Genomic DNA, 15,048 nt, shown 5'->3' on the forward strand with positions numbered 1-15,048 from the left:
CATAACTTACCAATAAACTTACGATTATACCACAACAATGATTTTTTGTAACATCAGATTGTTCAAATTTAATGATTTCCTTACACAAATTGTGTAGTTACATCTACTTAACACTTATTATAACTAATGGTCTTATGATGGGGCCACAGGATGATCATGTATTATTTCTTCAGGTTGTGAAGTCGCAAGTGCTTTTTTAAGCTCTTCTGGGAGAAAAATCCCTCTGGACATTGCGAGCATGGGTGCGGTCGAATCTTGTGGCTTGTGATATGCTTGTCCAGGGTCTTTTTTAAAGCAAACCTGACGTCGCAGTGCGGGCATTGGTGCAGCGTTTTTGGCTCATCCGGGGTTTTGTGCGTCTTCTCGTGACCCCGTAAGCTCTGCTGAGTGTCATAGGCTTTGGGACACTGAGAACATTTAAATGGCCGATCATTATTGTCCACGTGCCAAAGGGTATGCTTCATCAGTGACTGATTCGCACTGAAACCCTTGCCGCACTGGTCGCACTTGTAGGGCTTTTCGCCGGTATGGATGCGTAGATGACTCTTCAGGTGATGGTTGTGGGAGAAGGCTTGGCCGCACTCCTCACATTTAAAGGGCTTTATACCCGAATGGGTGCGCTGATGTTTCATCATGTTCGATTTTTCGAAGAATGACTTCTCGCAGTCGGGGCACTTGAACTGGCGATCCCCGTTGTGGACCCGCAAGTGGGTGATCAAATGCTGGTTCTGGACAAATCCCTTGCCGCAGAGCTCACACTTAAAGGGTCGCTCTTCCTTGTGCAGACGACTGTGCAACTTAAGGCCAGAGTTTTTGGCAAAGGTTTGTGGGCAGTCGGGACACTTGTAGGGTCGTTCGCCAGTGTGCCTCTGTATATGGGCCCTAAGATTGCCTCTCGTGTAAAAGGTTTTGTCGCACTGTGGACACTTGTGACCCTTTTCCTCGTCGTGAGTGTGCATATGCGACTTCAGAGTCGGACCATGCGTATAAGCTTTAGGACAGTGGGGGCATTTAAAAGGACGCTCTCCAGTATGACGGCGCCTATGGGTCGTTAGCTGGGCGTTGGTACGAAATCCTCGTCCGCAGAAGTCGCAGAGGTGCGGCTTTTGTGTATCACCGTGCTCCTTGTGCTTGGCAACGTGCCTTGCCAACGCCTTCTGCGTCGAGTAGCTCACTCCACACTCTGTGCACAGCAACGATTGATTATTGCCGCCAACCGTTTTGCGCCCTCCGCCGCCGGGAATCCAGGGTTCATCTTGGTCTTCAGTCGAGCCCACTGTCCATTGGTCTGAATCCTCCTCTTCGCTATCAGTATTGTGATTATCATTTTCTTCATCAAATGCGTCTTCAAATGTCTCCTGAATGGATATTTCATCTTCCGTTTTAATATCGCTCATTGTTACTAAAAGTATATTTAAATTTTAGCAAATTTTAGGCAAGTCTAGAATAGATTTTAGCAGTACAATGGAAGTTCTTGTGAAAGTGGATGACATCGAATAGACCTACTTTCAAAAACTTCTTGCAATGGTTCACTCTCCTGACCATTAGTTGCCTTTCCATCGGTTGGCTCATCGATATCAGTTTTTACATCAGGCCGATTAGCGTCCAATTTGGTTACGTTTGTGTCCAATGGATCCTCGCAACCGACTACCTCGAAGGGTATTAATGGGTTCATAGTACCTCTTCTGCAACGGGATCTACTCAGATTTGAGTTTGATTTGTCGAGCTGGAGGAGCTGGGAAAAGAACTGGAAACTCTTCTCACACTTGTGCCGGAAATGAAAGGCATTTTGAGCGGCCACCAGGCAGGTAGGACAGATCTTCTGCGGCATTTCATCCCGTTTCACGCGACAGATCTCCGGTAGAATTGAGTTCAACATTTCCCAAATGGGGGGATCAGAGATCTCCGTGGAGAAGAGGTCCACCAGTATGGATGAGTGTTCGGCGCAGGCTCTGCAGTTCTTTCCCATGCTGTCGTCCGCTGATCTTTCCATTTTTCCCGATGATCTCCCAACCACAGAGGCTGGAATTTCAAAAGAATCAACAAATGTTGGGCACTTGCTCTCCTGCCAAGTAGTCAATGTGAACGTATTCGCACAGAGTTGTCAGCTGCATCCGATTATTACTCGATAGTCGATAAGGTTTCATTTGCCAGCTCCATTAACGTCGTGAGGTTAACTGTGACTGGGAACAGTTCTGCGGCTTTCAAAACAATGGTGTTGATAGGTAGGATCCTGTTATATTAAAATAAATCCAAAATGTATGTAAATCTATATTAAAGCCTTTAACAATGAAATTAAGTATATTACATATAAATAATTTACTAAGCAAGTATAAATTGATAATTACAAATCAGTCTGTATTATAAAAACGTTTAATTAACATATAATCTTTAAGAAGCGTTAATGCAATGATTCTGTTATTTAAGGTTATCATTTTAATATTTATCCTCATATTTAAGTTGAAATTCAGCTGCTATAGTCCACTTTCACTTTCGCTTTCACAGTCACAAGAGTGAATCATCGGCTTAAAAATACCAGTGACTCGCCACGAACTCGCAGATATCGCTCATCTCTATCAGCTTTGAGCAAAATTAGTATCTTGTATTGGCCAAACAGACAAGCGACCGAAGGCCTTTTTGTTGTCGTTTCTGGCAATGATTTAGGTCTTCATCAAGTGTTATTAAGCTAAGCATAAAGTTTCACCCATCGCTGGACATGGATATCCTGGACATCGATGAGGCACTAAAGGATGATTCATATATGTGAGTGAAACACTCCTGTTGTTTCTGTTCCTGTTGTTGTTGCTGCTGCAGCTGCTGCTACTGCTGCTGGCACTTCACAGGCAGAGGCATCGATGCTATAAATACTCATATGCCTGGTACTCCTTGGCAGATTTCTGGCGGATAAGACCCACGACGATGTCTCCAACATATTGCAGCAGTGGAAGACGAACAATCAGCCGCCGTTGCAGCAAACGCACTTGCAGTACAACAACGAGGGTAAGCCTTTTCCACGCATACCGATGCACCCAATCGCACTCAAACATACACACATGTGCAGCACTTTATGCAGTTGCGCTTTCTAAATCAAATTTGGGTTAAACTGGCGGCTACGTTGACAAAGTTCAAGTCGCATGTGGGCAGCATTACTTGGCCAGTAGTTACCGTTGTCTTTCAAAGTGGCCGATTGCCATAATTGGCAACAGCGCCAATGTTATTGTTACGGTAATTAATCAAGTCTCAAAACGCACACACACACACGCGCTCCCATTGCGAACAGCTGTGCGTGGTACGGCAATAATATTGAAGGAAAAAAACTGGCTATGCTAATATGGCAAGAATCTCGCAATATACGCAAACATTATTATATAAATCCAAGTTACTTCCTGCCCAGCCAGCGAAAGTCAATCAAGCAATACACAAATAAACTATTTGGGCACAATTAAATAAACAATTACCACCGAACTAAAGACCAGGATCAAAAATCGATTAGGCGATTTCATTTGAGCGAATCTTAATGATTTTCCAAAGTAGAATGCAAGAATTCCAAATATTGCTAGAAATTCGATCAACAACTTTGTTACTTAATAGTCATACATATTTTAAATACTTTGAATAATATATACAAAATATTCTTTTAGCGATAACAATAGTTGAAGTGGAAGAACGAAAATTACATTTTACTGGCATTTATCCAGTAAGTTAAAAAATTAGCTAAATACTAACCTAACGGTAAAATATCAAATAGTGTGCTGAACAAATCCAGTGCTTTTGCATAGCGTCCTTTGGATCTTTACTAACACTGAATAAATGGTAAACTCGCGGAGATTGCTAGTAATGTGGACGGAATTTAACTACTGAGTTCATTTTCTCAAATAAATTTGTAATTTTACTAGTTTCTTGAAAACTTCGCGATGCGAATCTTTGACAATTCCAAATCCCACGAGCCGGGCAGCCGCCTGGGCGTAAACCTCAAAAAGCACGTGAATTCACAGTCGCCGCTTGCCGATCTGCGAAATAATCTGAATGAGAAAAGTAAAATTCGAGAATATGCACAAAAGCTGATTGGAAATGAGCAAGAAATGGGATCCATGCTGGACACGATCTCTTCCACCGAAGAGGACCACCGCGTTGCCACTGTGACCGGATGGTCCACGGTGTACATCGCCAACTGCGCCGGCGTTTCCAATTCTTCCATTTTTGTGGCGCTCAAGTGGGTGATGATGCCCATTAAGGTGAAGATATTCAACTTCAAGCGAAGTGGACCGGAAGATAATATGGCACGTGGACAATTTCTGGTGGACAACCTGTTAAGCGCAAATCGCCTAAAACGCTTGCAAGATGAAGTAGCAGTTATAAACACGTGCCAGAAAATCGAGGTGCGTGTCACACCCGGTCTGCCCAAATCGGTGATGGGTACCCAGATAACAGAGGAATTTACAACTGCCGTGGAGGTGGCCCTTAGATCACGCTACGAGGTGGCTTCACACACCTTAGATCTCTCCAGGTTCCACGCCAGTCCGGAGTTGGCTGTGCACTTTTGTCCGCTGCATGTGGTCAAGCTGCTAGAAACCGTTCTAGTTCTATCAAGCCAGATATTTCCCCATGTGACCGGCATAGTACTGAGCAACAATTATTTGTGCTCCCTGAAAGCCTTTGCTGGAAATTCCCAACGTTTTGCCAGCCTAGAGCGATTGGACATAAGCGCAAACAGGATTCAAGATTTGGGAGAACTCAATTACATCAACAAGCTGAGTTGCAAGACGATCTTTTTGGCAGGAAATGGTTTGGCCAAGCAATGCGTGGACGTCATTCGAAAAATGCTACCCCAGTTGAAAAATGTTCATGGTTGCGTGCAGTTGGGGGAAAGTACAGAAGCTGTTGATAATCTTCCGAAGTTTCAACAACTTCAAGGCGGTGGAACCAATGGTATAGAGTTTTGCCAACGCTTCATAAGCTTATACTACAGTATGTTTGACGATACCGAAAAGCGTTCCAAACTTAAGAAGTACTACGACGACCAAGCCATGTTCTCGCTTAGCGTGCCGGTACAACTAAATTATGTCTACGGCTACAAGCTGTACAACAGAAACCAGAAGCACCAGCACTCCTCGTTTGCGCAAAACGCCAAGCTGCAAGTGGGTAGCGCTGAGCTACTACTCGCTTTAAGCCGCTTGCCTTTGATGCTTACAGACTTACAGAATGTAGGGATAGACATCCAGGTGTTCACTTCGAGTCTACGCATCTTTACGTTGACGGGATACTTTGAGGAGACATCATCGGATACTCTGAAACCACGACGTTTTCAGCGGACGTTTGTATTGCAAACTCTCAACAGGCCAGGCTGGTTGATAACCAACGACATGCTGTGCATAACTTCGACTATGCCGGAGCCGAAGGAAACAATTATATTTAAACCACAAACTAATTTGATAAATACCGACCCGTCGGTAAACAAAATAAATAAACCTGCAGCGACAGCTGTAAAGACATTGCACATCAAAACTAAGGCTAAAAAGAAAGTCCAAATTTCTAGCCCCCTTTTAGGTGAAGAGCTGAATCCTCTTAATCAGGCAGTGAAGAAAATAAGCCTTTCAGATTCCCAGATGGACCATCTTCCCAGTGAGAACTTCAACGATATGCCACCACTAGTACCCATTGGTCCATGGACTCCCAGCCGAAATTCTTTGGACGAGGAAATGGAGGATATTTTACTGGCCGATGAGAATAGCTTTGAACTGGACATTGATGGGGACCTAATGTTCGGATGCAATGACCTTTAAATATGAACAAAAGAAAAATGAAACAAATCAAACAAATAGCTTTAAGAAACCGTGCACCTATCGGTTAAGACACCATACATTACTATTCATTACTTCAACGAGTGCAGAACTCAAGGATCTAATTTATTTTTAAACTTTTTTATTTACAAAAGCCTTCAAACACAATTCGAAAACCTTTACTCGCCCAAAGCGTAGGAATCTGGATTTCGTAAGTACAAATAAGCAATTGCAAATTAAAGTGTATATTACAGTATCTTATTTTTTCAGAGCCAAAATGGAGCGGGAAATGACAGCGGTGTTGGAACCGGGGCGGTCGCGAGTACCCCAGCAATGCTCCAGCTGGAAATTGGCGGTCTTGTCACGACGAATATGCACAAATCCTTCCTGCAAGACACCTCACCGCCGTCTTCCATCTGCTCCTCCATGAACACTGAACGGATGAACAACTCGCTAATCACCTCAGCAGACTTTACGAACTTGAACTTCCTTCAATCCACAATTGGTCTTGAGCAGGATCCAAACCTTACCACTACGCTTACCAACCAGTCAACTGATAACATGGGAATCGGCGGCAGCATAGGCGGATATACGCTCAGTGACATGATCCGGGATCGGAAGGCGCTGGAGTCGCTGACCATGTGTGAGGACGATGGGACTCTTATCAAAGACTCGCACATCGGGCAAATTGACGAAATATCGTTGACACTGAGCAAAACGGCTTCCGGCTGCAGCACAATGGACAACAGCACAGACAGTATGTCCATTCCCCTGGCCGCAGATCGAACGATGCCCGTTGTAATGCCGGCAGTTTGTCCTGCCCTACAGCGTACCATGATTTTGGGTGAGGAGATGATCGGGGACACCACTTTTAACCTCGTGGATAGCCTTACAACTTCTGCGCTGCAATCGGAGTCTGAGTCTCTGCCAGTAGATGGAAATGCGACATTCAAAAGACCCACTGCGAGTGCTACTACAGCAGATGAGACCCAGGTGCTAACAGGTAGACAGATGAATACTACCTTCACCGACGGTTGCAACACTCCTGAGGGCCGCTGTGAAACGCCCGAAAATATTGACAGGAAGCTGGCCTTGCTCACCATGGAATCCTCCACACCACTTACAACAAACATGCGCTCCCACTGCTACCACAATAACAACAATAATAACAAGGCAGGATATACACCTACCCTAAAGGGAAGGGGGGATATGAACCTGTCTCCAATTGTTGGCGCCACACCGCAAAAACCTACTGGCACAGCACCAGGGCGATTAAACAACACTTTTGAGCCCGTGGCAAAAACAGCTCCGTTCAACGGCGAGAAGTTCGTGCTGGACACCATGGAGCTCTTGGAGCAGATCGAACAGCCGCTGGATGGCACTTACAACCTGCAAATGTCTGAACAGCACAGGCAGATGCAATGCGTCATGGACTTGGCTGAGGCGGAAGTGGAGATGCTGGCCCAGCAAGGCGACGAAGAGCAATTCGAGAACATGCTTGCCGAGCTGGGCAAGGTGAATACGCTAAACGAGGAGCAACTGAAGATGCAAAAGTCTCTAGACACCATCAAACGGCGCTTCCATAGAGATGAGGCAGAGGCAGAGGAGCGTGAAGAGGAATTGCCGCAGTCGGCAGCCGAAAAGGTGGACACCCCAGTTCTAAATCAGAGCCACTCCAGCAGCAACAGCAGCGGCGGTGGTGGCGAACGGCTGCTCAGTCGCCGAAGTCGTCTCTATGACGATGTCAACCTTAGTGCAATGCACGGCAGTAATGGAAGTTCGACCAGCACCAACTCTGCCTCATTCATCGTCCAGCGTAGAGATATGCCACAAGTGGAGCAGCCTGCACCAGATCCTGATCCCGAACCAGCGGAAGAGCCTCCAAAGTCCCAGGTGGCAGCAGAGACTGATCCGTCAAGCTATAAGCTGCCGGAGCGAAGAGAGCGGGATCGCGATCGCTTCAAGACCATTAAGATTTCGAAAGAAATGCGACTGCAGCAGGAGATTATTGTGCCTTGTATAGACGATGAACCACAGCAAGTCGAGGACGAGCAAAAGCAATTATTAGAAGATGTTCGGTACGAGGAGGATCAGCGACAGGGTTCACCACCGGGTCGACTTTCTCGTCGAGATCAGACCACAACACTTGGCAACAACACAGATGCTAGTGCGAGTAACTATCTGACCTACAAAAAACCCAAGGAAAAGAGCCTTATCCAACGACGTCCGCAGCAGCAGGAAGCGCCTATACCAGCCGAGCCAGCGCCGGCGTCGACTCTTCCCCAACCGCGTTCCTTGTCCAGGCCCCGCTACATCAGTGGTCTGCAGAAGTTTACTACGGTAAGCAAGGCAACTTCAGCTGGAGCGGGATTAAACGCCACTCCAGCCGCTGCTATGCCGACTACTGTTACAGTGCCGGCCAACGGTAACGGGGAGCTGAAGAGCCCGATGGGTATTAAGTCCAAATCGTTCCACAATTTGTCCTCCACGATGAGCGGCGTTGGCTCTGGAGCCCTGCCAAGACCTAGTTTGGGTGGTGGACTGCGGCGCCCCAGTGCGCAGCCCAGCAAGCTTATGAGCGGATTGCGTGGACCAACTCAAGCCCAAGAGGTTAGTTTCAAAACTATTTTTCTTATCTACCTGTTTAATTCTTATCTTTTTTACTTCTCAGGATGACTCCGCTGTATTTAAAGTACCCAAATTGGTGAGTGGGCTGCGTGCTCCTGGCCTTGCCCCGAAACGAGTAGGAGCTAATGGTTTAGCTCGACCCTCGTCCGGATATTACAGTCTGAGTGTTAAGACGGCACCAGAGGCAGACACTCCTGAGGTTAGTCAATGCAAGATTTAGCTTTTGTGCTTAGTTAAAAATAAAATTGGAAACTGCTAATCTCGGTGCTAAATATTTCAGAGCCTCTCCTCAGCTTCTTCGCGTGGCAGCCTCTATGGCCACAAGGACACCGGTAGAACCGTCAACGGCGGAAATGTTCCTCAACAGAATCCACAGCAAACCTTCGACATGCAGGCGCTCACCTCTAAGCTGACCCAAGTGACCACGGGAGCGACCGGCATACCAAAGCCCTCGGGGTTGAGACCACCATCGCAAATAAAGCGTAGCGGTCTGCCGCGACCTTCCAGCATTGTGAGGCGCTGAGAGCTGATCACTTTCACCGCCGCCGATTGTATGCATATGTCACATCCCCGCCTGAACCGACTTTCCATGTTATCAGTAAAATAGTGTATTCTTTTTGTACTTTGTGTTTAGCTCTATTTTTGTGTTTGTCATCCCAGCATAGATGCTCATCTTGCCTAGTGATTTCAAGGCACTAGCAACTATGATTTTGAATTAATATTACGACAAATTGTGCATTTAGTTGAACGATACAGAAATAGAGAACTTGGCGACTTGTAAAACAATTACGCACTCCCAGAACCGCATACATTTATATATAGAACAAATACATCAACACGAACTTTGCCTTACGAACCATAATAATAAAACAAACGATTTAGGGGAAGAGAAAGAGAAGATTTAAGCGAGAAATAATAACGATAATGAATTGATAATAACTGTATATTTTTGTAAAGCGATGCAAAAATTCTACGAACGTTATTTTTTGTTGACGCACGGAGTGAAGCGGCAAAGCAAGCAAGCAAATCGAATAAATATTACTAAATAACGAATATACAATAAGATCCTGCTCAGTGGCCACTAAACCACAAAAAAAAGGAACGTATGAAACCAAACTAAAATTGATAGTAACTGATAAGAGTATTGAGAAACGTGTTAAAAATCGAACTTACAATATTATCTATTATTATCGCATATATATACAAATACAAAAAAAAATAAACGATAGCAATATACATTGACTCATCAGATACTTAGACCAGAAGGTTAATGACCTGTTTATATTTTGCTATTGCTAGTTCTGAAACGAAAATGATCATACTTGTAATTTCATGAGGTGCACAGTATATTACAATTCCCTTTGTATCCTAATGAAAATTATAAACTTCGGCTCTGCTGATGTGCTATATACATACATATTATATAGATTTTTGTAAACCATCTGAAAAATTCAGTTTTCAGTTATTTTCGGTTGCCAAATTGAAAAGTGAATCTAAACTTTTGTTAGTTACCATCGAAAAATGTCTTAATAAATCTATGCCGTATTGGTCAAAAATGAAATCCTAAAGATCTTCAATCTATTGAAGTCTTTGTCCATCACACATGCATATCCTAAGTTAAGTTTAGTACGCATTGTTTAACCCTAGTTATTAGAATTAGTTTAATCTGTAAGCACCCTTCTATAGGGACAAGTATTGTTTCACCCTCATCAACTAACCAATAACCATATAACTAACCCAAACCAAGCCTCTATTTTGTATCCTAGCGCTAACCCATTAAGCTTTAATCCTATTCGGTGATGATTTGCATGGATCGAATTTAGTTAGCTACTAAGACTAGTATGGATTATAATTTTTGCTAACGCTTTCATATGAGCCTTACAATGCATCGGGTCAGATCCGTGTGGTTTTCCCAGTATCAAGTTAAGAAAGAAACCGTTCCAGCAAGTCTCTTTTTTGACCAAGCCAGACTTTCAAAAATAAAACCCAAGAGATTTGTGCTAAACATTATCAACGTTTCTTTTATTGAGTTTTATCCATTGAACTTGCAGATGCCCCACTTGCAATTGCTCACGGTGTTCGAGGCGGGACGACACCAGTTGTTCTTCCAGGAACAGAAGACCACCTTGTAAGCCACCTCAGGAGCTTCGGGGGCGGTCGCCGTGGCGTTCGCCGTGGCGTTCAATGGTGCTGTCGTTGTGTTCGTTGTGGTGGCTGGTACCACATAGATCACTCGCCGCTTGAATCCCGATGCCGCCTGGAAAAGAACGATTCCAGCTAAAACACAGATCACAAAGTACTTCATCGTTGTTATTCTCTGAATGGTCCAGCAGTTAATAATTCAAAACCTCTCAGGTGGGACATTTATATGGCACACCATTCAATGTATGTAAGTTTCTGGTTTTGTGTCAAGAAATACAGAACATATGTTTGGAAGGTCAAGAGTCTGGTGGTTAGGTATTAGTAGATGGGATTCCAAACAACATCGATGAAAAGCCTTGACTTTGGCAGGTATACTTGCTTTTATTGTTTGTATATTAACACAGATATTCGGAAGTAGTGCAGTTTCTTATTTACATACATAAATATATACCCCTAAAATCTGTAAGATCACAGCTATTGATTTTAGACTTAGTACCTTGTGGCTTAATTTAGAATGTATTGTTAATTTTTTTTGTATTTTTATTGTTCGTGGTTATTAGACTGAAGAGATTTTCTTTAGTAATCCATCTTACGAGTTCTGTTTTCGGTGACGTACTAGTAGTAGTAGCTGTTACTAGATGAAGATCAAAACACGGCCAGGTGAGAATATTTAATCAATCTCGCAACCGAATAATTCCGATGCTATGTTGCAGAGCATCGTCGATGATCGAACTATTTTGGCAAGGGATCGGATCGGTTGTCGCAACACTCGGGCTGTCAGTTCTCTGGGGGCATTCGTGGCGCGTGCATCTTGCAATCTTTTAGTGATCATATATATATATATATATATATATGAAATATACATAGCTGGTTCGAGAATACCCAAGAAAGAGCACTAGAAGGCGAAGTTGGTAGCAGGCAGGATCAATAGGATTTCATCGTGGCAACCTGAGGACAAACGGAAGACGCTGTGGAGCTGCAAAGAGAAAAGGCGCTCGAATTCTTCCGAGTCCTGACCTTTGTGCTACTCTTCCTGATCATCTCCCTGTATCTATATCGCTTCGCATTCTAAAGGACCAGCGCTGACTGCCTGGAGTATTTGGGTGAGGATCTCGAGTCCGTTGTGTAACCAGACCAAATGGGGAGACAGTGATTCTAATTTCATTTTCGATTTCTATTCCGTTTCGGCTCGCCTTATTCTCGTTCTCGATCTCTCGGCGGGACCTTGGACGCGGTGGTGGGGTCTAATTAAAGCCACAGCTGAGATGCCCAAATTACCAGCGGTTGGCATTGATCTTGGTACCACGTACTCGTGTGTCGGTGTCTTTCAGCATGGCAAGGTGGAGATCATCGCCAACGACCAGGGCAATCGCACCACGCCGAGCTATGTGGCTTTCACGGAGTCGGAGCGTCTGATCGGCGATGCGGCCAAGAACCAGGTGGCCATGAATCCCAACAACACGATCTTCGGTGAGTATCGTTCGCATTGTCCCTGCCACAGATCTTAGTTGATCTCTGCCTGGGTCTCGATCTCTCGCCATGATCACTTTTAATTACTGGCAACATTTTCATGAATGAACTGTGCGCATATTTTCTTTATTATCTCGCTTTCGAGTTTATTTTAAGAAATTCTCACTCACTGGCGCCAAAAAATGCATTTCACTCCCAATGCGAGAGAAAATCTCGCCTCCCACTGAAATCCATATCCACTCCCCGTTGGTTTCTTCCCTCATCCATTTGGTCTAGTGACACCTCCACTTGTTGTGTCAGTTCTTTCGGTCTGTTTTCCCGCCACCCGTGGCGCGTCTATGATGCGGATTCTCATACTCCCAATGGCATTTAAGGCTCAGTCCGTGCCAACAAAAACTTTTGCCATGTTTATTGGCATCATTTGTGTTGGCCAAATAAATGAAAATAGGTCTCAGTGCAAGTTGTTATGGATTGTCAGAAATGTTTGCTTTCGCATAAATATTTTTAGTGCTGCGTGTGGAATGTCGCATATTTTTCTCAACAATGTTTTCTGAAAATCGAATCGAATATATTTAAAATAGAGTTTTCTCAACAAGAGTTTCCAAAAATCCAAGCTACTGAAAACAAACAATTACTCAATTGTTTGTTGAGCCATGATCCTGAGTAATTTAGGTACTTCCTAAAGTTAAAATTATACCCTTCAAATCTTAAATATATAATCTTAAATATTTCTAAACTTTTTCTTTCGAATTCAAACACTTCAATTCCAAACTATCCCGAACATTCTAACCAAACCAAAATTATTCAATTTTTCAACTATTATTTCTTTTCATTTATGTAAATAGTATTCCAGCATTCGTTTAGTCGTTTCTCTAAACATTTTCCATGCACCCATCCAAAAGATTTGCTGAGCAGATCTAATGCAAGCCTTCTTTCTATTTTTTGTACTTTCATTTCAGTCTCAGGGTCCGTATAGAAATCCTCATAGAAAGCCCAGACCTGCCCAGAAACACAAAACAAGCCCAAAATTCCAGACACACAATGCCACATATTTATTATCCCAACACACCCCGTATATGTTAGCTAATAAAGTAAATATGTTGTCCAAGTGCGCTGATGTTGTTTCATTGGATTCTGATCGAGTGATTCTGACTTGCAGATGCCAAGCGGCTGATTGGCCGCCGTTTCGACGACGCCACCGTTCAGTCGGACATGAAGCATTGGCCCTTCGAGGTGTTCGCCGAGAACGGAAAGCCCCGCATCCGGGTGGAGTACAAGGGCGAACGGAAGAGCTTCTATCCGGAGGAGGTGTCCTCGATGGTGCTGACGAAAATGCGAGAGACCGCGGAGGCCTATTTGGGCGGCTCGGTGACAGATGCGGTGGTCACCGTTCCGGCGTACTTCAACGACTCCCAGCGCCAGGCCACCAAGGATGCGGGTGCCATTGCGGGATTGAATGTCCTTCGCATTATCAACGAACCAACGGCGGCGGCCATAGCCTACGGCTTGGATAAGCAGGGCACCAGCGAACGAAATGTCCTGATCTTCGACCTTGGTGGTGGTACCTTCGACGTATCCGTGCTGACCATCGAGGATGGCATCTTCGAGGTGAAGGCCACCGCTGGCGACACCCATCTCGGCGGAGAAGACTTCGATAACCGACTGGTAAACCACTTCGTACAGGAGTTTCAGCGCAAACATAAGAAGGATCTGGGCCAGAACAAGCGTGCCTTGAGGCGACTCCGCACCGCCTGCGAAAGGGCAAAGCGCACGCTCTCCTCGTCCACGCAGGCCAGCATCGAGATCGATTCCCTCTTTGAGGGCGTCGACTTCTACACCTCGGTGACACGAGCCCGCTTCGAAGAGTTGAATGGCGATCTGTTCCGTGGTACCATGGAACCCGTGGCCAAGGCGCTGCGCGATGCCAAGATGGACAAGGGCCAGATACACGACATCGTCCTTGTGGGTGGCTCCACCAGGATTCCCAAAGTGCAACGCCTGCTGCAGGACTTCTTCAACGGCAAGGATCTAAACAAGTCCATTAATCCCGATGAGGCGGTGGCCTATGGTGCTGCAGTGCAGGCTGCCATCCTCCATGGCGATACATCGGAGGCAGTGCAGGATCTGCTCCTGCTGGATGTCACTCCTCTGTCTCTGGGTATTGAGACCGCTGGTGGAGTGATGACCACACTGATTAAGAGGAACACCACCATACCCACCAAGCAAACGCAAATCTTTACCACTTATGCGGACAACCAGCCAGGTGTGCTTATCCAGGTGTTCGAGGGTGAGCGGGCGATGACGCGGGATAACAACAGCCTGGGTAAGTTTGAACTCTCGGCAATTCCACCGGCTCCACGCGGAGTGCCCCAGGTGGAGGTGACCTTTGACATCGATGCCAATGGAATACTCAATGTGACGGCACTGGAAAAGTCAACGGGAAAGGAGAACCGCATCACCATCACCAATGACAAGGGCCGTCTCTCCAAGGAGGACATCGAGCGGATGGTCAATGATGCGGAGGCTTATCGCCAGGCGGATGAGCAGCAACGCGATCGCATCAATGCCAAGAATCAGCTGGAGTCGTACTGCTTCCAGCTGCGCTCCACTCTGGACGATCAAAATCTGAGCAGCCGCTTTAGCCCCGCGGATCGGGAGACCATACAGCAGCGGTCCAGTGAAACAATTGCCTGGTTGGATGCCAATCAACTGGCCGAACGGCAGGAGTTCGAGCACAGGCAGCAGGAACTGGAGAGGATCTGCAGTCCGATCATCACGAGGTTGTACCAGGGCGCTGGAATGGCACCACCTCCAACTGCCGGAGGCTCCAATCCAGGAGCAACTGGCGGCTCGGGTCCCACCATCGAGGAGGTTGATTAGTGAAGTAGAATTTTACTTTGGGTTCCCCAGCTTGATTTTAAAATTGTTTGAAATCCCCAGCATCTCGAAAATTCTTATTCACCGCTAAAATCTTTCGTAAATAAATTTACAGTCTTCTGATTTCTACATTTTACACGGGCTCTGGAAG

General features: G+C 45.4%; 6 protein-coding genes across 8 annotated transcripts; 3 read left to right on the forward strand and 3 right to left on the reverse strand.

The window, feature by feature from the left end:
• Window positions 1-41: 41 nt before the first annotated feature.
• Window positions 42-1,893, reverse strand: LOC6737989 (zinc finger protein 501). Of its 2 annotated transcripts, XM_044922965.1 has the most exons (3): window positions 1,765-1,893; window positions 1,507-1,697; window positions 42-1,402 (listed from the first exon to the last, which is right to left on the reverse strand). In XM_044922965.1, the coding sequence occupies exons 2-3, from the start codon at window positions 1,673-1,675 to the stop codon at window positions 162-164; spliced, it is 1,410 nt and encodes a 469-aa protein (XP_044778900.1). In that variant the 5' UTR covers window positions 1,676-1,697; window positions 1,765-1,893; the 3' UTR covers window positions 42-161. The 2 variants fall into 2 exon arrangements, with proteins under 2 accessions (XP_044778900.1, XP_044778901.1); XM_044922966.1 differs by lacking the exon at window positions 1,765-1,893 and having other exon boundaries at window positions 1,464-1,642.
• On the reverse strand, window positions 1,698-2,129 carry LOC123327196 (uncharacterized zinc finger protein CG2678-like). The gene is made up of 2 exons (XM_044922897.1): window positions 1,765-2,129; window positions 1,698-1,726 (listed from the first exon to the last, which is right to left on the reverse strand). Exons 1-2 carry the CDS (start codon window positions 1,991-1,993, stop codon window positions 1,698-1,700), a joined length of 258 nt encoding a protein of 85 aa, XP_044778832.1. The 5' UTR covers window positions 1,994-2,129.
• Window positions 2,130-2,543: 414 nt separating this feature from the next.
• On the forward strand, window positions 2,544-10,418 carry LOC6737990. Its single transcript, XM_016171444.3, has 6 exons — window positions 2,544-2,763; window positions 2,894-3,000; window positions 5,936-5,991; window positions 6,051-8,390; window positions 8,452-8,607; window positions 8,689-10,418. The coding sequence occupies exons 1-6, from the start codon at window positions 2,717-2,719 to the stop codon at window positions 8,929-8,931; spliced, it is 2,949 nt and encodes a 982-aa protein (XP_016031787.1). The 5' UTR covers window positions 2,544-2,716; the 3' UTR covers window positions 8,932-10,418.
• On the forward strand, window positions 3,607-5,929 carry LOC27209181 (nuclear RNA export factor 1). The gene has a single exon (XM_016184665.3). It carries the CDS (start codon window positions 3,915-3,917, stop codon window positions 5,781-5,783), a length of 1,869 nt encoding a protein of 622 aa, XP_016031788.1. The 5' UTR covers window positions 3,607-3,914; the 3' UTR covers window positions 5,784-5,929.
• Window positions 9,411-11,009, reverse strand: LOC27206231. Its single transcript, XM_039293753.2, has one exon. It carries the CDS (start codon window positions 10,711-10,713, stop codon window positions 10,441-10,443), a length of 273 nt encoding a protein of 90 aa, XP_039149687.1. The 5' UTR covers window positions 10,714-11,009; the 3' UTR covers window positions 9,411-10,440.
• Window positions 11,010-11,323: 314 nt separating this feature from the next.
• Window positions 11,324-15,033, forward strand: LOC6737992 (heat shock 70 kDa protein cognate 1). Of its 2 annotated transcripts, none has more exons than XM_016171445.3 (3): window positions 11,324-11,653; window positions 11,811-12,020; window positions 13,180-15,033. In XM_016171445.3, the coding sequence occupies exons 2-3, from the start codon at window positions 11,816-11,818 to the stop codon at window positions 14,898-14,900; spliced, it is 1,926 nt and encodes a 641-aa protein (XP_016031790.1). In that variant the 5' UTR covers window positions 11,324-11,653; window positions 11,811-11,815; the 3' UTR covers window positions 14,901-15,033. The 2 variants fall into 2 exon arrangements, with proteins under 2 accessions (XP_016031790.1, XP_016031791.1); XM_016171446.3 differs by having other exon boundaries at window positions 11,325-11,653; window positions 11,805-12,020.
• Window positions 15,034-15,048: the final 15 nt, after the last annotated feature.

Source organism: Drosophila simulans, chromosome 3L, assembly GCF_016746395.2.
Source record: "Drosophila simulans strain w501 chromosome 3L, Prin_Dsim_3.1, whole genome shotgun sequence".
In the NCBI taxonomy this organism is placed as follows: domain Eukaryota; kingdom Metazoa; phylum Arthropoda; class Insecta; order Diptera; family Drosophilidae; genus Drosophila; species Drosophila simulans.

What these genes read in the sequence shown, in the direction of transcription:
- LOC27209181 (XM_016184665.3), top strand. Translation starts at nt 3,915, where the DNA reads ATGCGAATCTTTGACAATTCCAAATCCCACGAGCCGGGCAGCCGCCTG.
- LOC6737989 (XM_044922965.1), bottom strand. Translation starts at nt 1,675, where the DNA reads ATGAACCCATTAATACCCTTCGAGGTAGTCGGTTGCGAGGATCCATTG. An exon ending in ATTGCAAGAAGTTTTTGAAA is followed by an intron (nt 1,403 to 1,506) that starts GTAGGTCTATTC and finishes ATATACTTTTAG; the next exon opens with TAACAATGAGCGATATTAAA.
- LOC123327196 (XM_044922897.1), bottom strand. Translation starts at nt 1,993, where the DNA reads ATGGAAAGATCAGCGGACGACAGCATGGGAAAGAACTGCAGAGCCTGC. An exon ending in CTTTCATTTCCGGCACAAGT is followed by an intron (nt 1,727 to 1,764) that starts GTGAGAAGAGTT and finishes CAGCTCCTCCAG; the next exon opens with CTCGACAAATCAAACTCAAA.
- LOC27206231 (XM_039293753.2), bottom strand. Translation starts at nt 10,713, where the DNA reads ATGAAGTACTTTGTGATCTGTGTTTTAGCTGGAATCGTTCTTTTCCAG.
- LOC6737990 (XM_016171444.3), top strand. Translation starts at nt 2,717, where the DNA reads ATGGATATCCTGGACATCGATGAGGCACTAAAGGATGATTCATATAT. An exon ending in CTTGCAGTACAACAACGAGG is followed by an intron (nt 3,001 to 5,935) that starts GTAAGCCTTTTC and finishes TATTTACAAAAG; the next exon opens with CCTTCAAACACAATTCGAAA. An exon ending in CAGAGGCAGACACTCCTGAG is followed by an intron (nt 8,608 to 8,688) that starts GTTAGTCAATGC and finishes TAAATATTTCAG; the next exon opens with AGCCTCTCCTCAGCTTCTTC.
- LOC6737992 (XM_016171445.3), top strand. Translation starts at nt 11,816, where the DNA reads ATGCCCAAATTACCAGCGGTTGGCATTGATCTTGGTACCACGTACTCG. An exon ending in TCCCAACAACACGATCTTCG is followed by an intron (nt 12,021 to 13,179) that starts GTGAGTATCGTT and finishes TCTGACTTGCAG; the next exon opens with ATGCCAAGCGGCTGATTGGC.